The 25,607-nt window shown below is 49.5% G+C and overlaps 1 protein-coding gene across 19 annotated transcripts in view; it reads left to right on the forward strand.

Moving 5' to 3' along the window:
• The window catches only part of FRYL (FRY like transcription coactivator), a 2,516,714-nt gene that overhangs the window by 2,303,161 nt on the left and 187,946 nt on the right, over positions 1-25,607 (forward strand). For all 19 annotated transcript variants that reach the window (XM_085642132.1, XM_085642134.1, XM_085642126.1 and 16 more), the window contains one exon: positions 19,806-20,013. In XM_085642132.1, coding sequence (XP_085498258.1) covers positions 19,806-20,013 — 208 coding nt within the window. The remainder of the gene's footprint in view (positions 1-19,805; positions 20,014-25,607) is intronic.

The raw sequence follows: 25,607 nt of genomic DNA on the forward strand, positions 1-25,607 counted from the left end.
GCAGGTTCTCTGAACGCCAGGGCGTACGAACTCAGCCACAGGTGCATGATGGATCACGAACAGTGCTTAATTTGTGCCAGTGCTTTCCGGTGCTTAGCACCGGCACTTAATTATCAGGGCCGGGTCTACACGCGTTGCTGCACATCATTGACTTTCTTTGATAATTTACCTCACTACTGGACTTGGCTGTGTGTCACAGTGTTACTGTTATTTTATTGAACCCGTCCGCAATCTGCTGCTGAGCTCGTCTCTCTGTCATTAATCCACAGTCCCAGTCAGAGTCAGTGGAAACTAACTCTAAGTTCCGCGGCCGCGCTGCCCTTAGTTCAGTGTTCCCGGCCGGCAGGGCGGGACACCGATTTGAAATGAAATTAAATGAAAAATTATATTTATATAGCGCATAGACTACCCGGAGGCCTCGCAGCGCTTTAATTGATCACTGTGGCGGGCCGCAGGGTGAGACTAGCATGTTTTTGCAAACAGGTGGGTTTTCAAAGCTTTCCTAAAAGCCAGCCGGTTATTATTTTCTCTGAGGGCTAAGGGGAGGGAGTTCCAAAGTCTCGCAGCAGTATGGGAGAAGGAACGGCCGCCCCAACGTGCTTTGTTGATTTTAGAAGTGGTAACTAGGTGCAATGATCCCGAGCGAAGGGCTCTGGATGGAGCGTAGGGCACAACTAAGGGGGACAGGATGGCAGGGCCTGTTCGATGGAAAGATTTGTGCACAATGCACATAGCCTTAAACTGTGCTCTAGCAGCCATCGGGAGCCAGTGCAATTCTTTTAGAGCTTTCTTGGCTGACTGCCAGCGGGGGATGTTGAATAATAATCGGGCGGCGCAGTTTTGCGTGACTTGGAGCCTGTTGGTCACTGAAGCCGGGGCACCCAGATATAGCGCGTTTCCATAGTCCAGGCGGGAGAGTATCAGGGCCTGAACCATGATTCTCCTCGCCTGGAAAGGAAGCAGAGGGAGTACTTTGCGGAGCATTTTCATTAGGCCGACACACGTGGAGGCAGTTTTGGTAGCCTGGACCGAGAAGTCCAGCGCTTTATCGAGCCAGATTCCCAGACTCTTTATCTGCGGTTTGGGAGGGGGGGGGAGCACCAAGGCAGGTGGGCCAAATTGATGTCAAAATGTTCGGAGGAGGGTTACCCAATAGCATAATCTCTGTCTTCTCCCCGTTAAGTTTGAGACAGGACGATTGCATCCACTTAGCAACGGCCTCTAGACAGAGGCCCAGGGTGTTGGACGGCTCCTCAGTGTGGTCCAAAGAGACCACCAACTGGGTGTCGTCCGCGTAGGTGACAATACGCACGCCAAAGGGCTGGACTATCTCCGCTAGAGGTCGCATATAGACATTAAAAAGTGTGGGGCTCAGGGAGGAGCCCTGAGGAACCCCACATCTAAGTGGTTGCTTAGGGGAGACTGCTTTGCCCTCAAACACCTGGAAGAAGCGCTCGTCCAGGAAGGAGGTCAGCCACTCCAGGGCCGCGCCCGACACGCCCATGCCTTTCAGACGGTGTAGCAGTGTGGCATGGTTGACAGTGTCGAACGCGGCACTGAGGTCGAGTAGTATGATGGCTGCTTTTCCTCCCCGGTCCAGCACCAATCTAGTTTCTTCCGTCACTGCTAGGAGAGCAGTTTCAGTTCCATGCTGCGGGCGGAAACCCGTCTGAGAGGCGCATAGCAGACTATTTGATTCTAAGTAGTCCACTAAGATATTATTGATGTGCCTTTCAAGCAGTTTGCTCATCCAGGGAAGTAGGGAAATGGGGCGGAAATTGGCCAAGTTGTTCTGGTCCAAGGTGGGTTTTTTCAAAAGGGCCCTAACCATCGCACATTTCCATGGTGCTGGGACGGAGTTAGAGGAGATGGAAGCATTAAGGACATCCAGAATGACAGGGCGGATGATGTCCATCACCTTATTGAGAGTTTGCGGGGGTGCTGGGTCATTGGGGGATCCCGAGATGACTTTAAGAAGCATTCTGTCTAAAGTGTCGGAATCTAGGAGGGGGAATTCATCCAGTGAGCTGGGGGCTAAGAAGTCAGAATCTGTGGTGGTGGTGTGGTCCATGTCACCACTGCCAGTAGAAAATGAAGAATAGATGGCCTGGATCTTCTGGGAGAAGAAAGTGGCTAAATTATTGCAACGGGTTTGCGCGCCGTCAGGTGACAGACGCTCGGGGGGAGGGGGAGAAATTAAAGATTTGGCTATTTTAAAAATTTCTTTGGGGGAGTTTGCAGCTAGATTGATTTTGGCTTCATAAAAATGGGCTTGCGCAGATTTTATTTGATTTTTATAGAGCTTTATTGCGGCTCTATACTCAACTTGCTTTGATTGTGAGTAATCTTGTCTCCAGGCTCTCTCTAGTTTGCGGCAAGATTGCTTCATAGTCCTGAGAGTCGGGGAGTACCAGGGGGCCACTTTGGCTCTGTTTATTAAGTGCAAAGATTCCTCTGGTAGGACTAGGTCAAGGGAACTGGAGATCCAGTTATCAAAATTGACAATGGCTGTATTGGGATTGGTCACATTTGGGGGTAGGTGTTCTATAAGAGCCAGTTTCCACTTAGAAAGTGGGAGGGAGGCCCATTTTCTTCCCCGCTGCTTATTGTGATTTTGTGAGATGGGGGGGGAGCAAGTGGACCATGTAAAAGGTACTAAAAAATGATCGGTCCAGGATAGTGGTACTGGAGCCTCGACGGTTAAGCTATCTAGATTGCTATAGATGTGGTCTAGGAGATGTCCCTTGACATGCGTTGATTGAAAGCCTTTCTGAGCCAGGTCAATGGACTGAAAGTTTGTTCGAAGACTATTGGCTGTTGAATCAAGTGGCTCATCTAGGTGTAAATTAAGATCGCCCAGCAGGGTGAAATTTGCCGAGGTGAGCACTAGGTTGGCAGCTAAATCCGTCATGTTAGTGATAAAGTTGTTGAGGGTGCCAGGTGGTCGATAGACTAGGATACCGGAGAAAGTAGTGGATGGGGAGAACTCAAGAGTGAAATGTAGGTTCTCACAGGCTGGCATGGGGGAGGGAGTGATGTGGCATCTAAAGTTGTCCCTATAGATAATAGCCAGCCCTCCACCTCTGCCAGTCTTGCGATCCAAATGTTTAATAGTATAGCCTTGGGGGGTGGCCCATGCTATTGCAGGATCAGTTTCTAGCTGAAGCCATGTCTCTGTTAGAGGAGCTCAATCCAGACGCCCTCTTTCTATCAGCATGGCCAGTTCAGTATGGTGTTTGGGCAGGGAACGGCAGTTAAGAAGGAACATCCTCCATTTCTGCTTGGAGGGGTTTTTCACAACATTTGGAGTAGTTATGCCCCAATCACAAGTTTTGCAGTGGGCCTTCGGGTGTAAGGGAAGGACTGAATACAAACATAGTGGGTTGACCGAAGGACGCAATGCATATAGTGAGGAAGTGCTGTATGTGAGGAGATTTCCTACCATGATGACAGCTGGGTCCGGAGACTGGAAGCGTCTGGACGCGGACTGGCGCAGACTGGCTTCTCTTTGGCGCGTCTAAGGCGCTACCGCTGCGCGTGCCGCTGCGCGGGGCGAAGGAAGTTAATATAGATTGGGCTCAGGGAACACTGGAGCGTCAACCCACTAAAAATGGCCGCCAAGAAATGGCACTACCAGGAAGTAGGAGCGCTCTGTTCTCCCTCCACAACAATCAGCCCGAGTAGCTGCGGTGGACCGGGGAGTCAGTGCACAATTCGAATCACATTAGCAACAGCAGTTTGCATGTAAAAACGATTTTCTCTTTTAAAAAAAACAATTTTCTCCTTTTAAAAAAACGATTTTCTCTTTTTAAAAAAACGATTTTCTCTTTTTAAAAAAACACATTCAACAGAACAGCAAAGGTGCTATCACCTAGAGCGCTGGCGCAGGAGTGATCAATTCAGGTTTTACTCGAGCGTGTCAGCGCTGGGAGCCTAAGTAGTCAGAGCTCAGGGAACACTGGAGCGTCAACCCACTAAAATGGCCGCCAAGAAATGGCACTACCAGGAAGTAGGAGCGCTCTGTTCTCCCTCCACAACAATCAGCCCGAGTAGCTGCGGTGGACCGGGGAGTCAGTGCACAATTCGAATCACATTAGCAACAGCAGTTTGCATGTAAAAACGATTTTCTCTTTTTAAAAAAACAATTTTCTCCTTTTAAAAAAACGATTTTCTCTTTTTAAAAAAACGATTTTCTCTTTTTAAAAAAACACATTCAACAGAACAGCAAAGGTGCTATCACCTAGAGCGCTGGCGCAGGAGTGATCAATTCAGGTTTTTGGGGCTGGATTTTTGGTTCTTCTGCCGGGGTTGGGCGGCAGCAGGCAGCGTGAGCGTGCGCAGATTTCAGATTGCGCATTGCCACGCCCTAGCATACCCGCGCTCGGGCTGGTCGCACCCCACCACCGAGTCAACGTGACTGGTGACACTTAAATCAACGCCATTTAACTGAACTCCCCAGCCAGCGCGACTGAGCGCGACGACCGACGACGACGTTGGTTGAAGATCGCAGACAGCAGTAGTAGTGTAGCCACTAGTCCAGTAACAGGCAACAGCTGCAGCACCAGGTGAGGCAGGCACTGCAGGCTGTCAGGCCCGCCTGGCCCAGTGTGCCCTAATTTATTAGTTAACACATGCACCGCTGTGCACTGTCTGCACTCTGCAGTCATTGTGTGTCCGCGATCTTCTGGCTTTGTTGCGGTTACGAACACTCACGGACTGGCGACCCACCCGGCTCCCCGCCCTCTCCCCCCGACGTTCCTTTGACCCTACACCCCCCCCCACTCGTTGAAAAAGTATGCTAGTCTTCTGCAGAACGAGCGCCTACCTGGCCGATTGTCTGCATGCGTCTGCGGTAGTAGTTCACCTCTGGCATTTAAATGTTAGCGCAATAATATAAAAAACAATACATTTTATTTCAAACACGTACAGATTATCTTGGCGGCCAGGTTCTGCGAGGGTTGGGCGGCAGCAGGCAGCGTGCGCAGTTTCAGGTGACCATGCTGACACAAAGGGAGCTGGACAAACCTCTCCAGCGCTCCAGTCATATTGTCTGTCTTGCTTTCCCTGCAATGTCACTTTAGGGCCCACAAGATCACAGTGCGAGTTTCCTTTCAGTTTAGAAAAAACAAATGTGTTTTAATATTTTCTTGTAATCTTTTTATCGATCCACTTAAAGGACATAATTGCAACTTTCCCCATTGACAGAAAACACGAAGTGACAAACCTATCGTGGATAATGGCGTGATTTTAATGAGAACCCGATTTTCAATCCATAAGTCAGTTTACAAAACTGTTATTACCTTCCAAGTCACTGCTTAATATTGTGTTGCTTTTTTTTTCTTGTGTCTTCGGTGCCCCTGCTCTCGTTACGTCATCTCCCCTTGCTGTGTCCTCCCCCACCACTAGCTGCTTTAAAAACACTCTTAAGATGGCCTTTTTTGAATGTACACTGTTTGTGTGTAGGCTGACCCATGGTCTGTCAAGTTACCCAATCTGGTGGTAAGTGGTTTTATTTTATAAACTGTTGTAATTCATTTTAGTTTTCAGGCTGTTAAGTTGTAGTTTCGCTCCTGATTGTTTTTTTCGGCTCACTTGTTTTACTCGTTCAAATGCCTATTTTACTTGTTCGAATGGATTATGCATAATGCTGTCACTTTCACCCTTTTAAATAACAAGCACGTCCTGCTTCCTTCTTTTCTAATCACACTTTAGGCTCTTTGGCTTGTTACCTAATCCGCAATGTTTTACTGTTGAAAGAACACCACATCCAGCCAAAACACTCCAAACAACAAGTAATATGCAATACAATAGGTCTCGCATTTACGTGAGTTTGAGCTATTGGCATTGTAAATGACAATGCCTTTTATGTATGTTTTGGTTTTTGAAACATTAATAAAGCGCCTGGTCATTTACACTACCAATAGCTTAAACTCCCGTAAATGCGAGACCTATTGCATTGCAAATGTTTGTTTTGTCTGCCTTCACAGTTCAAAGGGTGCATGATCAACAAGAAATAGCTTTTAGAGCCCTACTGAGACAGGGGCTCCATCCACATATTGATACCTCTGAAGACTTCGAAAAATCATAAACCCCCCGGTATGCTAACTTGAAGAATCCATTTGATCTGTCATGTACATGACCCATAAACTGGTCTTATGTCATCCTATGCAAATATTTTATTTTACAGAGCCACTTTTTCTTCATCACATACAAGAGCACGTTCCAATTTGTGAGTTCAGCATTCCTGCTGTACAAAAAAATCTATTTGGTTTGATTGAATAGACTAACTGTAAGCTCTGTGCATAATAAGAATCTAGGAGGGTCTGAGCTACTACATTGGAAGGGGTTAGTAACCCCGTTCCAATGGTGGCTGGGATGCTGTTTTCAGGAAGGGTCTGTCTTTCCAGCCCTGAAAGCAACTCCGTCATCCCTCCCTCACTCACAGCACACTGCACCTCAGTCAAAGCAGGAGTCCCTGTCTCCCCTTTGCTCAAGGGTGCAAATAACAACCACTTAAGAGGAACCCTATTGTTAAAGCAGTAGCGCATACGCACCACTATCCCACCTTCAGCTCTGTGGGGAACACCACCTACCACCGTACACTACCTATGTTTGCAGGATAGATTGTCGCAGCCAGGTGCATTGCAGTGCGTGGGCGGTGAATTTGGAGATGTTAGTGCATATGATGACTATGTAAGCCTAACGCACCTGGATACTTGACGGACATGACCCAGCATGTTTATTTTTTAAAGACACAACCCCCTATATATCATGGAATCACTGGGTATTACATCTGGCTTTCCGAAGTGCCAGTTGAGGATGTGGGTAGAACCAATAGAGTAAGTGGGTGGAGCCGGGAAAGTGGGTGTGGCCACCTAAAAAATTTGAGCACCTGCACTTAATATTTTACAAATTAAGCACTGATCACGAATGGCGTCTTCACTTGGAGGTTGTGCAAGATCTCTTTCAGCAGTGGGGAGAGCCTTGGTTAGATGTATTCGCCACAGAAGAGAACGCGCAATGTCATCAATTCTGCGCATTGGATTTTCCAAGGCGGCACTCGCTAGGCAACACTTTTCGTTGCGAGTGGAGTCGCGGTCTTCTTTCCGCCTATACCACTTCTGCCCAGAATGGTGAAGAAGATCAAGCGTGACCAGACCAAAGTCATTCTTGTGGCCCCGGATTGGGCACAAAGAGTCTGCTATACCGAGCTATAACACATGGCCATCGATCCTCCAATCAGACTACCTCTTTGGGAGGATCTTCTGTGGCAGCAACAGGGGACGATCCTCCACCCGAACCTGTCCAGCCTCCATATCCTTGCGTGGAGATTGAGTTGACAGCTTTCGACCTTTCTCTCGAAGTCTGTAACATTATCTTGGCGGCCAGGCTTCCCTCCACCAAAACGGTATACACCTGTAGATGGAACAAATTTGTAGCATGGTGTGCAGCAAAGGCTGTGGATACCCTTTCTTCCCCCTTTCAGAGATTCTCCTCTTCATTCTTCCTTTGGCCGAGCAGTGCTCTGCTCTGGGCACTCTCATAGGCTATCTTTCGGTCATTTCGACCTTCCTTCGGCTGCCTGACCAGCCTTCTCTTTTCAAGTCCACTTTTGTAGATCACTTCCTTAAGGGCATTACTCACTTGTTTTCCTCCAACCCCTTTCGTAATGCCTCATTAGGACTTGAACCTGGTTCTCACCAATGTTATGTGCGCTCCTTTCGAGCTGCTACATAACTGTCCTCTCAGACTTCTGACTCTTAAAACTGCCTTTCTGGTCGCCATCACCTCTGCTCGCAGGGTGAGTGAGCTTCAAGTCCTTTCTTCCATACCTCTTTTCCTGTCTGGTCATCCAGACAAAGTTGTCCTTCGCACTAGGCCTTCTTTCCTTCCCAAAGTGGTTACCTTTTTCCACATAGGACAGACCATCACTTCGCCCACCTTCTTCCCACCTCCATGTCCTTCTAAAGAGGCAGAGAGGCTTCACTGTCTGGATCCAAAATGTGATCTTTCGTTCTATCTGGATCGCACAGAGCAATTCTGTGTGGATGAACAGCTCTTGATTAATGAAATTGCGTGCATAAAAGGAGATGTCATGGCGCCATGTGTAAGAACAAGCCAAGCACCTGATAAAGAGGCGGAATATATATATATATATATATATTTTTTTTTTTTGCAAAGTTCGGTAGTCCCGTTGAGCAGCACTCGATGAACAACCAAGGTTACCAGCCTTCCTCATAGGTATGGACACTCCTCGTACGGCTGGTACATAGCGCAGCCTGTCATCCGCCTGACGCGTTTCGATGAATATCTTTCTCAAAGGCATTGACAACCAGGAACGTGCTGCACTCACCCCCATGCCATATTTATACTATAGACACGCCCCTGATGGGGCTGCTTGAATAAGACAATGTCCAGTGCATTCTGGGGATTGTAGTGCTTTTTATTAAATGCCAAATTAAAGCGCACTCAATGCCTTTGATAAAGATATTCATCGAAACGCGTCAGGCGGATGACAGGCTGCGCTATGTACCAGCCGTACGAGGAGTGTCCATACCTATGAGGAAGGCTGGTAACCTTGGTTGTTCGAGTGCTGCTCAACGGGACTACCGAACTTTGCAAACCTATATATGTGATCAAGCCACTCCGGTGGCGAAACGCGTCATGACAGAAGGGAGACTCTTATACTTTTTGAAATAAAGAGTGTTCACCGACGAAGAGGAGTTCGTGTATTCTTGTTTGCGCAAAACTGAGGAATACTGCGTGCCTATATATATATGTATGTATGTATGTATATATATCATGATTATCCACACAGTGAAAGAATGTGCATACTAGGTTTTCCTTGCCCTAGTAACGGGGGGTTTCGCCAAGGTTACTGCTCTCTCTCTCTCTTTATGAAAAAGAGCATTCTGAGTGTCCCCAGCTTGCCGGTTTCCCTTCTCTCTTTGTACCTCTGGGTACGGTTGGTTGGTTATCTATCTTGTGATGCGCCCGCCACGCTTTGCAGCCACATGTGTGCTGTTGGTAATCCTATTCCTTGGGCTTTTGTTTAGCTGTGGTGTGATTATCACAGTACACTCTTGTCTCCTTGTGTGTACCCTATCTTCCACATACCTGTCACTCCTGGTGGTCTTGACTAGAATCACTCTGGCCTGATTGTTAAGGTCTAGACTCTTAGCCTGAAGATTAGGTGTTCAGTATATCTCTGCATTGTGATATCTGTCCCTTTATATTTCTCTTTTTGTTATCCTCTGTGGTGTATGTTCAGTGGGTATGCTCTAGCGATGGAATACTATCATATCCCTTTTCGGGGACTCTGTCTCTGGCGGATCCATGGGATCCGGTACTCAGTTTACACTATTTTTGCAGAAGTTTCTGAATTTACTTCCATTCTGCCCTTTTTTTCCTGTGTCTCTTTTCATCCCTGTCTGAGCGAGGGAGTTCTCGTACTGTCCTCTGTCGGATTGTGGTGCCTTTGCCTCCCCTTGTTCATGCTCCCTTAGCCCCCTTACAGAGCTTCATAGGTCTGGTATCAGCCGCGCTGGCACTGCTGTTCCCACCGTGCTTAGTCACTGTTACTAACTGATCAGTTCTTTTGGAACTTGGTGGGTTTCAGTCGCGACCCTCCTCCAATGGGGTACGGCTTTGGTATCTATTCTAAGTTAAGGAATTTGCGGCTAGATGTCTATCAGATGAACGAGTTACTTACCTTCGTTAACGATATATCTGGTAGAGGCACAGTCTAGCCGCAGATTCCTTTATGCCCACCCATCCTCCCTGTTCTGCGAGGACCTTTCCAGGTGGGGTTCTACCACCTTGCCTCCTTACAGGTGGCCTTGGTCTTCCTGAGGGGTGCTCTCTTCACCTACCTCTGGGGCAGGGTGTGTCATTCTGTTTTGAGCAATTGGCCCTCCACCCATTCTCGTTTTTGGGTGGCTGGGTTCTGTGCTTTTCAATTCTGCTTCCCCTGGGTTCCTCCAGCTTGGAGTTCCTCATGTTTTCTACCCTCCCCCGCCCTCGTCTGTTTCGCCCCATTTCTTTGGGGGTCTCCTTGTATATGCTACAGTCGTTGGGGTTGAGATTCTGTTTGAATATACTACAGTTCATAGGTCACTTTAGGGGTGTGGTGAACGTTCTATGTGGTTGTCCACTTCTGGTCACTTGCCGTGAGTCATGTTGTTCCAGTCTTGTGGTCCGACGCCGACGACAAACACTGAGTCGACCGACCCAACTTTCCGACGTGCAGGGGTACTGCTGACGAAAAACCTTCTGGATCCTGCCTGACGCCTGGTGGTAATTCTAAGGTAAGGAATCTATAACTAACCTATGTTTCTTACAGGTATATCATTACCGAAGGTAAGTAACTTGTTTGTCTGGACTATTTGCTTGGTGTACCCCTACATTTGGCATGCAACATCAATAGCCAGCTTTCTACAACGGCGACCTGCTGGTGGTATCCTTCATGAAATGGACACGCTGGGCTGACAGTAGTGGCTCCCAGATGGGGCCATGGGGTCGATATAACTGGATGCCTGGAACATAAGGAGAGTCCCCTGGATACTCAAAGCTTCAGCAAGTTGGTAGTCCAGAGGGTCGTGCCCCCGCATCACAAGGCGACCACAACCCTTACTCAGAGGCAAGTTTTCTACCTAAGTTACTGAAGGAATCTCCTTAGAGTGAAAGAGTCGAGTGACTCTTTCACTCTAAGGAGATTCCTTCAGGTTTCTTGGATGTCCACAGCCCGAATAAAGAACCTGTATGGAGCACTGGCACAGACGTTGCAGAAGACAGCAGAAAGACGAGACCAGGAGCAGCAGGAATCTTCCCTGTTGCAGTCTCTGTGGCCAAAGTGAAGTCCAGAGGGTCCTAACGGTCAAAGTTGAAGTGGTATGTGATCTGAATCTTGTCCCATAACAAATCTAGGGACCCACCCACCTTAAGTACCCTTAGGAAAGGGTTGGGACGATGCAGGGGTCCCTCCCAGAGGAGGGGCTGGACAGTGGGGAGGATACTCCCATGTTCTTTGTATGGTTTCACGCCAGAGCGGGAGCCACCGGCTCCCTGAACTCGTTTGAACTGGTTTATGCAAGGAGGGCGCCAAATACGCCCTTCAAGCAGTCTTTATGGCACTGGCAAGTGCCCCCACCCTTTCCCAATACACTAAACCCTGTCTGGGAGGTGGTCACACCTCCCTATGACACGATACCTACTGTTCTGCCTTCCCTTGTTCAAGCTTGGTTCAGCAGCAGTAGGGCAGAATTGTGTCTCTGGAAGACTGGTATCAGGAGCACTGAAGGTCATCCGAAGAAGCTTTACAGTGCATGGAACCATGCCTCCCACACCGTTTACGGTGTGGGGGTATGATTCCAACATGTTTGATATCAAACATGACAGGGTTCATTTCAGCCAGTTTAGAGATGGTCATCGCGTAATGATACATGGCCACACTATATGTCGTAATGGCTGATGCACTTCCAACCCGGGAGAGTGGACTCCGAAGGTTGTAGGAGTGCCCTGCACATGCATGGGCACCCTCTCACTTGGAACCAAGCACCATGCCTTCAGGATTGAAAGGCCTGCCTCAGGGGTGACTTATAGGTTTTGAGTGCAGTGACCTCCAATATAAGGAAACGTATATCTGTTGTAAGTGGTGCTAGCACTAGCTTACATAGGCAGCAATGGCAGACCTGTAGTCACAATTTGAGTGATCTCCCTGGGGGTTGTGGAATGTAGGAAACTCAAAAAGAAACTAATTGAGTGGGATGGAGACTGTTCTCTCCCTTTAGAGAACTGGCCTATAGAATAAAAGAGGTGAGGCAGAAAATACACAGCTCTGGTGCGTCAGGAGGCCAGAGCCCAGTTCAGAGCAGCGCAGGGCAGATTATACTAGCTAGACACAAGGTGGGTAAACTCCTGGCCTAATTGGCCAGAAAAGAAGAGGTGGATATGGGAATTAGAACAGGGGAGTCATGTTTGAGAGAGACTACTCTGTTGATTGTTCAGGTGTTCGCTGTCTACTTGGAGGGGCTTTACAGGGTCTGTACCGGGGATGGTTGTGGAGACCTGGGTGGCTTCATTGGTGTTCTTCTGACCCCCCTCAGCTGGACCTCAATCAGTGGGACCTGCTGGAGAAGGAGATTACTAAGGGGGAGATGGCTGAGGCTATTATCATAGTTACATAGTGGCAAGACCATTGGCCCTAATAGATTCCCGCTGGAATTCTTCAAATGTTTGAAGTCCAAAGCAGTGGGGCTGATGCTTAAAATGTTTACCTTGGTTAGGAAGCTTGGCAGATTGCTACCGGAACTCTGAGTGGCAACAATTGTTTTGATGCATAAAGAGGGGAAACCTCCAGATGTTTGTGCCTCCTATAGGCCAAACTCGCTTATAAACTTAGAAACAAAGATTCTAGCAAACATCCTGGTAAACCGCTTCACACAGGTAGAGGACTCCCCAGTTGCCCCGATCAATCCGGTTTTATGCCTTACAGGGCCACAAGGTATAACCTGAGGCGGCTGATGGGTTGCTTGGTGCTGGACTTTATGAGCTGCAGGTCTTCTTGGCCTTAGATGCCGAAAAGGCCTTTGAATCCCTGGACTGGGGTTATATGATGGCAGTAATCGGCAAGATTTGCTTTGGTCCATGCTTTCTGTCTTGGGACAGGCTGTTGTATAGAGACCCTGTGGCGAGAGTCTCGGGTAATGGGGAGCTCTCTGGCACATTCGGGCTATCCAGAGGCACCAATTAAGAGCACCTTTGCTTTTTGCAGTGGCATTGGAGCCACTGGCAGCCTGGATCTGCACTGACACGCTGATATGCAGTCTCCGATGGTACTCAAGGTGGGAAGATGTCATCTTGTTATATGCCAATTACATACTTTTATATCTGTCGGACCCCTCACATTCTATTCCGAGAACCCTGCACATTCTGGAATCTTTCGATCCTATGTCGGGATCTGTGTTAATTGGTTCAAATCTGTGGCATTTCTCATATGGGAAGGAGGCCCGGACCGAAACCGGGGACACGCCTTCTGCTGGGAGAGACAGGGGTTTCGATACCTTGGCATTGTTCGTAACACCTGACCGAGACACATTCCTTAAAGAAAACCTACTGAAGGGCCTCGAAGCATATCTCCTTGATGTGAAGAGATATATTCCCACTATCGCTGTTGGGTCGTGCAGGCTTTCATAAAATGATCTACTTCCCCAAATGTTTGTATGTATTGCAAAATACCCCATTCCCAATCTTGGATAAATTCTTCCAAAAAGTAGTCAGTATCACAAGGGTCCTGTTGTGGGATGGCGGGGTGTCCATGATCGACATGTCCCTTCTGACGTGACCATGGACAGATAGTACTATCGCCATTCCGAATCTTTGGCTTCACTGCTGGGCTACGCCACTTCTGGTAGTAAATGTCTGGGCCTTCTCGATCCAGAAAGAGCCTTCCTTGAAGGCAGATCGAGCTGCCATGGCCCCGGAGTGCTACCTAATGACACTCTACAGCAGGCCCCTCCTCCCCTCTCTACAGGGCAGGCAAGTCCCTCCCTTACCCCCACCCCATAGAGACTAGGTATCTCTAAGCTAGAAGATGTCTGGAAGGGGTGTTGCATGGCAGGATTCTTGTTTGCAAACCTGCAGACAGAATATGATCTGATAGGAAGCCAGGTTTTAAGGTATCAGCAGTTGAGGTAAATTTGGAGGTAATGCGAGACCCTCCAGGAGGATATAGAGGCGTAAATCATGTTAGAATTGAGTGTTGGGTACTCCCGACGAGCCATGCGGGGTTTCAATTCTATTCCACTCTGCTGAATAATAGTCTTCCGACTATTGATTTTCTCAGGGAGAAATGAGAAAGAAGCCTGGGTAGACTTGAAGAGGATGAGTGGGGAATTGCGTAGTAATCAGGGTAGGGTTCCAATTGATCCAGCTAAAACTTTTTCACAGGGCATATTACTCACAAATGCAGCTATTCGAATGGGGAAGACGACTGGCAATCACTTCATGGGTGCCGGATTAGGGGCACAGTCATCCACACAATAAAGGCATGTCCGAAGGTCAGGGTTTATTGGGAACGGATAGGTAAGAGGCTGTCTGGAGTTTTGGGTTATGGGCTGTAGCTCACGCCCCAGCTTATCTCCTTAGCGATCTAGGGGGGAACAATCCCTAGATCAGTAGATCAGTATGCCAGGCTTTTTAGCAGTGTGGTCTTGATGGTGTAGGGATCTCCTTAAACATTGAGGGACGGTGATATTGCCAACCATGCGGGAGTGGGACAAAGACATGGACTGGTGTATGAGGGCATAAAGGTTGGTGTACGTTGCAAGTTTGTGTTGATGTAAATTCAAAAGCACATGGTGACCATGTACGGAGACGCGGGGGGGATAGGGTAGATAGAGTTCCAGGGAAGGAAGACGACGAGAAGGACGCGCACAGATCAGTGCCCTGGATGGAGCCTAAGGGCTTATGGGGCAATAACATGGTCTTTAAAATACCGCAGTCTGAGACTGATCGGTTGCATGGCACTTTGGTGGATGTATGCTTGTTCACATGCCTTCTGCAGTTGGAAGGGGGATTGTTTTTGTGAGAAGTTGGCCTGGTATATGATGTTCACTAGTTAAAGTGACCACCTTGTACCATGCCAAGCAACCCTTATGGTGTGGTTGTAAGTCAACCTTTTCGGACCAGCTGCCCTAGTGGTAGCGTAGGCTAAGCAGTCTTTCAGGCTAAACTAGTTTAGGCATGTAAAGCAAGCTGTTTTACCATATGTAACCCCCCTTTATACCAATGAAAGGACACCACACAGATATATATTCAAAATATATATGTATTTATTACTCAAAGTACCCCCTAGACTCTTTATGAGCACAGGAGCACAAATATACAGAAGTTGCACTTTATATGGATAGGCCCTGGTGGCCGCTCGAACCCTATACTAAAATAGTGGTGTAAGTTCCACGAATAGGAAAGGTAGAAGGCCTAGGGCCTCTAGAATCGATGGGCCTACAAGGAGCTAACTTTAGTTAGTGACCAGGAGGTCCACGGGTCGCGTGTGCAGTGAGGAAAGTTACACGCGAGCTCCCATAGGTTTTCAATGGGTGCATAAAAGTTCAAAAGTTACTGCTAGAAGGGTCTTCTGGATGGACTACGAACTTAAGACTTAAAACCTAGACATTAGAGATGTTTCTCTACACTTGTGCACCGGAATGCCAGCTTTACCTCACCCACAGGAAGCGGGTGCCTAGGTCTCAAAGTGCGTCAGGTTTCGTCTATCTGTTCAATGGAGCCTGATGACAAAGATGCTGCAGGCGGTCGGTCCAGAAGAGATGCGGTGGATCCAAGGATGGATCGGAGTTGTAGAAGACCTGTAAGCAGAGGGGACAGTGTTCACAGTCACTAGCCAGTGACCGGCGTGGCACCAGGTAGATACCAGGCGATGTCGGGTGCAAACAGGTGAAGAGGTGTAGCTTGTCTCTGCAGCCATGTGGTCCCTGAAGGTCGACGACGTCCAGGAGTCGGTTCACGAGCTGTCTCACGCAGGCTCTCGCTGTCAGCGGTGTCAGCGACTCGAAGGAAGCAAACAAGCCTTGGCAAAAGCAGGAGTCGCAGGAATTGAAGAAAGCTTGTAGTTCTGACCAGCAAGGTCAGAGGGGCTGCTCCTTTGGAGGGCAGCAGGGGCCAGTCTGGAGCAACCAGACCAGCGTCGTAGTTTTCAAAGATGGTCGCCAAGATGGCCACTAGCCAACGGGCCAGGGACCGGGTAGGCGCGTCGAGTTGCAAAGTGCAGAGGGGACCCACGCAGATCGTGGAGATGCTGGAGGGCTCACCTTTGGTGCAGATGCTGCTCGGGTGTTGGGCTTCTCAGGACCCAAAGCACAACTCGGAGGGAGCCTCTGTTGTCGCGCTTGCAGCTTGTCGAGTGTCTTCCAAGATGGCTGGCTCCACGCGTCTCGTGCCTCCACGGGTTCCTTCTTTGCAGGGACTGTGGATCGGGCTGTGAGAGGTCTGGAGGTCCAGTTCTTGTCGGTCCCTGGGCTCGGGCTCCGGCAGGAGGCGGCGGCAAAGCAGACGTCGATTCGCTGGATGGTGCTTGCGTTAGCAAGATGGTCACTCCCTGACCACAGGGGAGATTTCCTTCAGTCTTCTGTGCAGCAGAACGTCGAAGTTCCCGTCTTCTTCTTAGTTTCAAGTTGATTCCAGGATGTCTGAAGTCTTAGGACACAGCTCCTACCTTTAAGCGGATTCTAGGGGCCGGACTACCTGCTAGGTCCCTCCCTAAGGGTGGGACCTGGAAGGGGGGTGGTTACACCCCCAATCCTTTGTCCAGCTCGCCCCAGGTCCGGGGCTGGTGTGCCCCAGGACCGGTTTGAACTGGCATATGCACCGAGGCTCCTTGTGAGCCTCAGGCATGTCTGATTCTATTCAAGCCCTACCTGACCAATACACAAAATCCTGTCTGGGGTGGTGCTCGCACCTCCCCTGGCAGGAAACCCTTTGTCCACGTCTCCCAAGCTGGAAGGACTCCCAGCAGCAGGAGGGCAGACTTGTGTCGGTGGTGGCAGCGTCCATTTTGTGAAGCTGAGGCTATGTCTGATTTTACCCGGGTTTCAGGTTCTGTACATGTCGTGTCCTTCTAGAAGGGTGGAATGCTAACCCCGTCGCCAGAATTGGCGAGGGGTTAGTATTCCAATTCGTATGACACCTTACTCGACATGTTTTGATAAAGCCAAACCAAAGATAGCATTTAACCGCGAGGTTCATAATGCACTTACGAGTATATGGTATGACGATATCTGGAAACAGTAGAAGGAAGTTGTTTCGACCACTGCAGACAGGCTCAGCTCATGCCAGAGCACCATCTCACATGGAACCAAGCACTCTGCCTTCAGGATTGTTAAGACCTGCCATAGGAGTGACTTATAGGTTAACATGTGTCCCATTTAAGGTTAGGTATAGGTATACTACACCTAAGTAAGAGGTGGTTACACCAACTTACCCCAGCTGAGTGATCAGCCAGTTGTGTCAAATTGCTAGGCCAGGCCAGGGGTATCACAATACATGCTTCAGCCCCTGGTAGGCCTTAGATACACCAATGCCCTGGGTACCTAGTGTACACTGGTACAGGGGCTCACAGGGTGATCCAGTTCCAATTGGTTATGCACCTAAAGTGCATAGTGTCAATTTAGTAGAGAGAACAGCAGGCTGGGGGTCTGATTAGCAGGCCCACAGCCTCAATATGTCAAAAACCAGTGAAGCAAAAAGCAAAAATTTGGGGTGACCATAGGATAGCAGACCCTACTCTCCTACAGTTTTGTTGTCTTATTCTTTCAAAATTTAATTTAAAATGTATATATTTTTTAAAGTGGGCAGAAAGGTGCATCCTGGAGTATCCAGATGCCACACTCCACAGGAAGTGGTCACCAGGTAATGGAAACCTGGTTGCCCATTGGCTACCAAATGCATCTTGTCATGAGGGCACTTTCTAAGCATAAAAGGGGGCACCCCTGTCGTCCAGACCTCAGATCTTGACTGACTCTGAAGAAGGACAGGAGGATTGTCCTGCTACACCGAGGGGCAAGCAAAAAGGGACTGCACCGATGAGGGCTGCACCTGGTGGCTAGCGAAGAGAAGGGAGAGTGCCTTCTGTGTCCTTCGCAATGTGATTGTTTCCAGAGCCCAATCAATCAATGAGAACTCCAAGGGCCAGCTGACTGGCCCCCTGTTTGAAGCTCAGGAACATAACCGCTGAAGAAGCCTGCTAGGGCAAGTTGGTCGCCCAAAGTCTTCAATCCGCTATTAACGCCACCGTGCAGCACCAGGCCTTCAGAAGGGAAGTTATCGACAAAGGAATGATTGACCTGTGACATCAGGCATCTGGTTGTTCAGTGGCGACTGGACTTCGGCCAAACCAGAGAGGACTTCATGGGATGTCGACCCTGCAACCAGCACCCTCTACCCCCACTGACTTCGTGGACCGAGGAATCCCTGCTAAAAGACCCCTATTGACCACGTCGCATCCACAGCACATCTTCAGCATCCTTCATCTCGTGAATCACGACCACTTCATAGCAACGCTGATAAAGTGCTGGAATTCTTGAAGGACTGCTACTCCTGTGAAGGTAACTATTCTTGATGACCTTGCTGGTCTCCCTGACGAACTCCCTGCTGGAATTAGTCACCCCAAGTTGTTCTAATGACCGCATTGACACTTAGTTAAGTTTTCTTTGAAAAACGTTTCAAGTGTCCAGTTTGTTCACTTTGCCAAGGCTAGTTCACGTTTGGGTTGAGTGAAATTGCACTGATTTATTATTACTTGTAAAATCTATATCTTAGGAACCCTCTGGTGGATCTTTTTTTATTCTAGCGTCTAAATTCTCATAAAAATACAACCTATTTTTATAAATTGGTGACTGATTTCTTCTGTCGTGTTGATTTCTTCTTCAATTGTTTTGGTGTTTTTTAAATGCTTAACACTTGTTCCTCTGTGTAAGCCTTCCTTCTCAGTGCCACAACTACCCGGGCATGAGCTAAGGGTTTGATAGGCATAACCCAGTGATCCTAAAGGGGTTGGTAAGTGTATTACCCGGTGAGGTTGCACTACCACTCCATATAAAATACCCCAATTTCCTCACATCCTCCCATTTGGGGCATTGTGTCACCCTAGCTGCTTTCTTCCCCCTTCTCATCCTACTAAAGAGGTCATTCATTTTATATACCGGCCATACCAAGGGCTTCTAACTTGTATAACAGCCTTTCATATAGCTGTCCTACCAAGATGAAGGGTAAAGCCATCTAGAAGAGGTTTGTATGGATCATTTTGTGCTTCAAGATGTGTTATGCCTTTGCTCATAAGGAATCTCCAGAGGGCATTAGGGCTAATTTCATCAGAGCAAAATCTTTTACTTAATTGCTGGCAGGTGTAGTTCCTGTGGCAGGATCTGCAAAATTGCGACTTGAGCTTCCCTCTTCAACTTTGAAAAGCATTACTGTTTTGGATTTGGAGGTGCAGAGATAAGGTCACTTCACACAGTTTTCCACAACTTCGTAGTTGAACCAGCTTTTCAAACCCCATCCTTTCAAAATGGGTATTGCTATGGGATGCATGCAAAGATGAGCTATCTACAAGATCAACTTTCCGTCAGAATAATAAGTTACCTACCTCGGGTAATACTCTTTCTGTTGGATACTCTTATCTTCTCACAGATTCTGCATCACCTACCCTCATTTCCCATTCAGAAGGAGATAGATCCACTATGTGAATGTGTCTTTTTTGATATTTCACTCCATTGTTCTGAATTCAAATTTTGAAAGACGTTTTTGTTATTTCTTTTTTGGTTTGATTCTCTCTTTTCACCTCGCAAGAGTGCAAACAAGGCCAGGTCAGTATGCAAGGTAGCAATTTATATGGATCTGTGTTGTCATGCTCTTTGAGGAAGCGACCCATGGCTGGAGCTGCAGCCACACCACCTAACATACTTAGGGAACTTTTGCTGAGGGAATAAAGTTTCCCAATCCAGTATGGTGCCTCAAGCACATTCAAATATTGAGGTATCTACACAAAGGGTATCAATCCAAAGAATGTTAAGGAAGATAAGTCTCTTATTTGGCATTGTATAATAAATATACTTTATACATTTATCTAAAATGTGTGAGTTTACAGTAATTGTGTTTTGTAATAGAATACTGAGCAGGATGTTAGTCCTTGTAAATCCAACTTGTATCGATGTTATTAACGCATGGCTAATACATAGTTTTAAAAATAAATTGCTTTCTAGCATAAATTGTCCTTTTTTTTTTTTATATAGCCAAGATGAGGGGGACCAGGACTGTTTTCCGGTTTTCCATTCGTCCCCTCCGCCATCTCCCTTTCTTTCTGCCATATTGGCAGCATTCCAGCCTGTGGCATATGATGATGAAGAGGAAGCCTGGCGTTACCACGTCAATCAGATGCTGTCAGAGACTGATGGAGCTTGTGCTGTTAACACATTTCATGTGTTCTCTAAATTATTTCAGGTAAGTGACAATCCACCCATTTGTATCCATTCATGGGTTACGGCATTGTTCTGGCACTTGTAGTTCTTTTACCATACATTGCAAAATATCTGTTGGCATTGCTTCTGTTCTTTTGAGGTTTGTGTTTGGCTTCAATATCACAAGAGAAGACAAAAAAACAAATGTTCTCCATCTCTTTGTAGTCGATCATTCCGTCTCTTAGAAGATGCTTCTGCCACTTCATATAAAATATAATAGCTTTCTAGAACAGTTTGATCAGGTGTTAGGTAGTGATATCATAAGAGAAGGCAGATGTTCTTCATCTGTCTTTATAGTCATTCGTGCTATTTATTAGATGATGTTTCTGTCACTACATATGTGCGTATAAAATATACTGGTCACCAGAGCAATTATAAAATAAAGAACTGGGATATAGGCCCGCCATGCAATAGAGCATGGCGGACCTGTAATGCAATCTCTCAATAACCAAGAGCTGATCTTGTTTGGTAAGGTACTTCCTCTCATCAATTGTGTCTGTCCACAACCAGAGATATTGGCATCTAGATGGCCTCAACTGATCTGCTCAGGAGCTTTTAAGTTTTTGTCGGAGATAAAGGTATCTGAAATCTGAAGATGATTATTATATAGTTGGATAGCCTTCTGGATTTTTTTTTTTGCAAGGTACCACTGATGAGATTAAAAAACAAAAGTTGTTAAAAATGTATGATTTTTAACATTTCTCCGGAGGACTTTTAAGAGTTCCTCTGTCAGCCTATAACAAGCAGGTGGCATGGGTGGGCCGGGAGTCATGAAGGGAAGGTAGCAGCCCCTTCACACAAATGGAAGCACCCATTGGTCTGATGTTATAGACCTCCATTGGGGCAGGTGATAACTTATCCTGCCTCCCACTGGGTGCCCATGATGGTAAGACGGTACTCTATAAGGGTTTGGAGGCTGCGGCTGTAGGTGGGGGGTGGAGTGTTCTGGCCCGACCTTTGGCTGCCCGACCTATGAGGTCTGTGGGTACCATGCCTTCGGCCAAGCAGAAGCTGGTAAGCTTGCAGGGCGCAAAGGCTGGGTGGGTATAGGTGTGGCTGGAATCCCTTCTGTGGCCACAAAATGTGAGAACGGCAGATTGGGGGTGACGAGGTGCCATGGAGAGGCCCAAGAACCTGGCCATAGGCCTGCTGTCCTTAAAGCACTCCTGCGCTGAATAGGCCATGTCTCCAAAGAGACGAGCTGTCGAAGGGCATGTCCATAGGCAATGCTTGGACATCCCCCTGATAACCGAGTTGTCCTCAGCCAGGCGTGGCGTTGTAAGCCCACTGTCAATGAAACTGCTCTGCCCAGCGAGTCGGTGATATTCAGTCTACATCTGATTGTGAAGATCTGAAAGAAACCCGTTAGTGATAGATTCCTTACCTCAGAATATCCCCAGGCGTCAGATTGGATCCGGAAAGTTTTCTTCAGCAGTACCCATGCGTGTCGGTAGGCATTTTCGTGCGGCTCCGCGTACCTCACTGGCATTGTAGCCGCCGAGATGACGTCGTCGGAGCTACTTAGACTTGCCCACGTGCGCTGACGTCAGTTCTTCCTTTTTCCGCGCCAGCAAGCTCAGATCCGAGAGAGAGAGAGGTACTCCTAGTTATAACTTTAACTTGGTTTTTGAGAACTTGTTTCTCTTGTTTTGTCGAGTACTCAAATCCTGGTGCAGTAGGGATGCCGGGTTTAAGTCCTGTAGGGACTGCCGACGGAACATGTCGGTGGCGGACCCGCACGACGTTTGTCTCTTCTGCTTGGGGCACGCCCATGACCCCGAGGCGTGCCCTGATTGTCGGGCCATGGTGCCGAAAGTTTTGCGGGAGCGTTCCCGAAAGTTGTTGGAGGCCCAGCAATCTGTTCTGCGCCGATCGAGGTCCCGCTCCCGTGGGAGGTCGAGGGACCGGTCGCGGAGCCGACACCATCACTCGTCTGACTCGGGGACAGGTAACTCAAGGCGCCATAAAAAGTCGAAGAAGCGACGTCGCTCTTCGTCTACCCCTCACCGGTCGCGAGACGCGGTGAAGGGGGCGGGTGGTCACTCCCCCGCGGCTCCGTTGGAGACTCAGTCGTTAACTGCGGCCTACCCACCTTTCCCAGAACCGCACGCGACGTAGAAAGAAACCCAGGTATTGCTGTTGGCCATGCGCCGTTTGTTTCCCATGTCGGATCCCTCCGGAGCACCTTCGGGACCTGTGGGGTGGTTCTGCCCCCGTGCCGCCGCATTTGACCCCTGGATTGGATAATCTGATATAGACTACTAGCTGCAGATTCCTTAACGTAGAATTATCCCCAGGCGTGAGACTGGATCTGGCAATTTTTCCCCACAGCATCTCTGCATGCCGGGGGGCAGTACCACGCGACTCCGCCCTGACGACATCCGCGGACGCGACATCAGCGCGGTTACATAAGTCCCACCCTGGCTCGCTGACGTCAGTTTACTTCTTTTCCGTGTGCAACGCGGATCCGGAGTGAGTTCCCTTGACCTGTTTTCAGGCCTCTTAACGCCTTTGCGTTGGGAACAGTGTGCAATGCCTTGGGGTTTCAAGACGTGTGCTTCTTGTGCGCGTCAGATGTCGGCGACTGACCCACACCCTATTTGTATGTGGTGTTTGGGCGAGCACCATGATTCTACGGACTGCGACGCTTGTCAGAATCTCAAGCTGAAGTCCCGGCGGGTGTGCCGGATGAAATTGCTTTCGGCCCGCTTGTCCAGATCAGTCTCGTCACAGCGTCCGTCCCCTACCTCGGAAGGGTCCAGAGGCTGCCGATTCTGGCTGCGGCATCGTCCTTCACCGAGGCCCCACGGGCGTCGCTCGCCCGCCGGTAAGTCCAGCAACTTGCCACTGAGGCCCTGTTCTCATTCTGCAGAGGGGACGCGGTTTTCTCTCGGGACATGCGCCGTCGCCACCCTATCCGCCGTTTCCCCTGGCGTTGGGGCGACAAGGGCTACGCTACGGCTCTGCAGGCTTCTTTGGGCCCCCCTCCTCTTCCTGAGACATCCGCGGCTCCCTCGCCATGCGCAGGGATTTCTGCGGACTCGCCGGCGGCTTCGCCCCCGGCGCCGACTAGTTTGGCTTCAGGTTTTGGAGGTGTGGTGTCAAGGTGCGGCCCTACGGGGTTCCCCTCTTCGACCCACGGTGTCCCTGCCTTGCCGCAAAGCCCCGCGGGGTTCCCTGTGGTGTCGCAGGAGGTTGCTGGCACTCGCGGCTCGGCCCAGAGTCCCCCTTGGTCCTCGGGGAAGTCGACTGTCTTACCGGAGTCCGAGCCGACGCCTTTCCGCCGGCAATGGCTTTCCTCCCCGGACCTGGCGGCGCCACGGGTGGAGGCCGGGACCCGGGGTGCCTCCACGAGTCCCTCTCGGTCCTCTGTGCAGGCGGCTGCCTCGTCGGAGGTCGAGCGCGGCTGCCTCGTCGGAGGTCGAGCCGGCTCCGACCCCGCCCCTTTCTCCTATGAGGCACATGGTGGTGGTGGTCGACTCAGCAACCCTGGTGCACAATTCGGCGCCGATCGAGGACACACCGGTGCCCATGGCGGACTCCCCGGCGCCGTCCCGACGTCGGATTATCGACTTTTCTCCAGATGTCCCTTCCTCTCCAGAGGATTGTCATCTCCTTGTCTCCTCTTCACCAGAGACTGGGCGCTGCATCGTTGCCTTTTCCCCAGCGGCTTCCAGGGTGGGCTCTACGCCATCTCCACGTCCACAGCCCCCGGACACGCTCTCCCGCACCTTGCAGTTGATTGCCGCAGGCTTCTCCCTCTTCTCCGGAGACCCCTCAGGCCCCTCACTCGTCCATGGGTCTTCCATCCTCCAGGGGATGGACGTTTCTTCCTCCAGCAGGGCACGGGGACGGGCGGCTTAGTTTGCAACCTTTACCCACGGAAGAGTTGTTCTCACCCCCCCCCCCTCCCCCCTTGCAACGCCCTACGGAGGCGAGTGTTGCCTTTGTCCGGGCCATCTCCACGGCCACCGGCATTTTGCAATTGGGCAACCCGGTCGCCCCACTCCCAACGGACCACTTGTTGGAGGTTCTCCACCAGGGCTCTGGTGGAGGGGAGCCGCTTCTTCCTTTTGAAGCTTACTCCACACAACTCTTCTGGGGGCATCCTACTACGGGGGATCCGGTGCCTCAGCCGCTCCTCTACCGCCCGGCCCCGCACTATCCAGTCTGCCTTATTTCCCACCCCTCTGCCCAGGGCCCTGTCCTGCAGACTGCTTTTCCTTCCTTGCCTTCAGTGTTGCTCCCTCCATCCCGGGAAGCCCAGCGGTTGGACTCCTGGGGGCATAACATTTTCGCTTCCACTAGTGCTGCTCTGCGCACGCTCAACACACTTTGTGTGTTGGCCAGGGCTATCTCCGACCTATGGGATTCCGCGGAGTCCCTTCTGTCTCGCACCTCCCACGAAGCTGCCCACGCTGATCTGCGGCACCATGTGCGGGATAGTCGGGTGTTAGCTGCATTTATTTTCCGTTCTGCCTTAGATGTCTCTGATTCTCTCACCCGCGCTATGGCGAGTTCTGTGGCCCTCCACCACCATGCTTGGTTGCGGGATAGCGTCTTTCCAGAGCATATTCGGGAGCATCTTGTTCACCTGCCTTTTGATGGGATTCTTTTATTTAACACCCACGCGGACTCTGCTATTCAACGACTACTTGCGGGGCTCCATCCGCCTCCTCCTCCCCCTCCGTAAGCTTCGGCTTGTCGGTCATCAGGTGTCTTATGGGAGGCGTTTGCCCCACCTTTCTCTTTGGGCCTAGTGTTTTGGTTGGCCCGCCTGTGTGCTGTGTGGGGCTTGGAGTACCTTCAGGGTCCTTAAGTTGGCCCCTCTGTTCTTTTTGGCTGCTGGTACAGCCCTTCAGCTTTTGTGGTGTGTGAATTTTGGCGGTTAGTGAAGCCGTGTAGGTCCTCAGGTTGGACTGTCTGTGTCTTTTTTGTTTGGCTGATTGGTAAGCCACCTGTGGTGATACCCACAGGTCTTTTATGTTCTTGACCTCTGCTGCGGGTTTCCCTAAGAGGTGTTTCCCTGTTGGGACATGTCATATCCTAGGTTGGGTACTTGTTGGCTATTGTATAGCTCTATGCTAAGCTGGGCGGGAGTGGATACCTTCTCGGGTTCCTCGCGTTTCCTGGCGTCACTGTATACCGCTTGGTGCTGTCTTTTTCCTCTGCCTTAGCGCAGCTTGCGCTACTCCAGGTTCTGTCCTCATCAGTATCTGGTGGTGTTTCTATCCTTCTTCTGCAAGGCTTGCCTGTCGTCCATTTTACTCTTTGTTTCTGCGGGATATCTGCTTCTGTGCGTTTTACCTTTCCTCTTCAGCCTCTGGCTAGCCAGACCGCTTGTTGTCATGCCGTCTTTGGCGTCATGTCTTGGTGTTTCCACCTTATTATCTGACTTTTCGGCCTGGTCCTCTGCCTTGCGGGGTTGCTTCTCGGAGCGGTGCTCTGCTCCTACCTTTTTGTTTCACATTTTTTTTCGCACACTGTTCCCATACTCTCACAGTTTTGTTTGTGATGGCTCCACGTTGTGGCGCGGAAAAGTCCTCCGAAGAAAACTGATGTCAGTGCGCCGGGGTG

Source organism: Triturus cristatus, chromosome 2_2 (genome assembly GCF_964204655.1).
Source record: "Triturus cristatus chromosome 2_2, aTriCri1.1, whole genome shotgun sequence".
Lineage (NCBI taxonomy): Eukaryota > Metazoa > Chordata > Amphibia > Caudata > Salamandridae > Triturus > Triturus cristatus.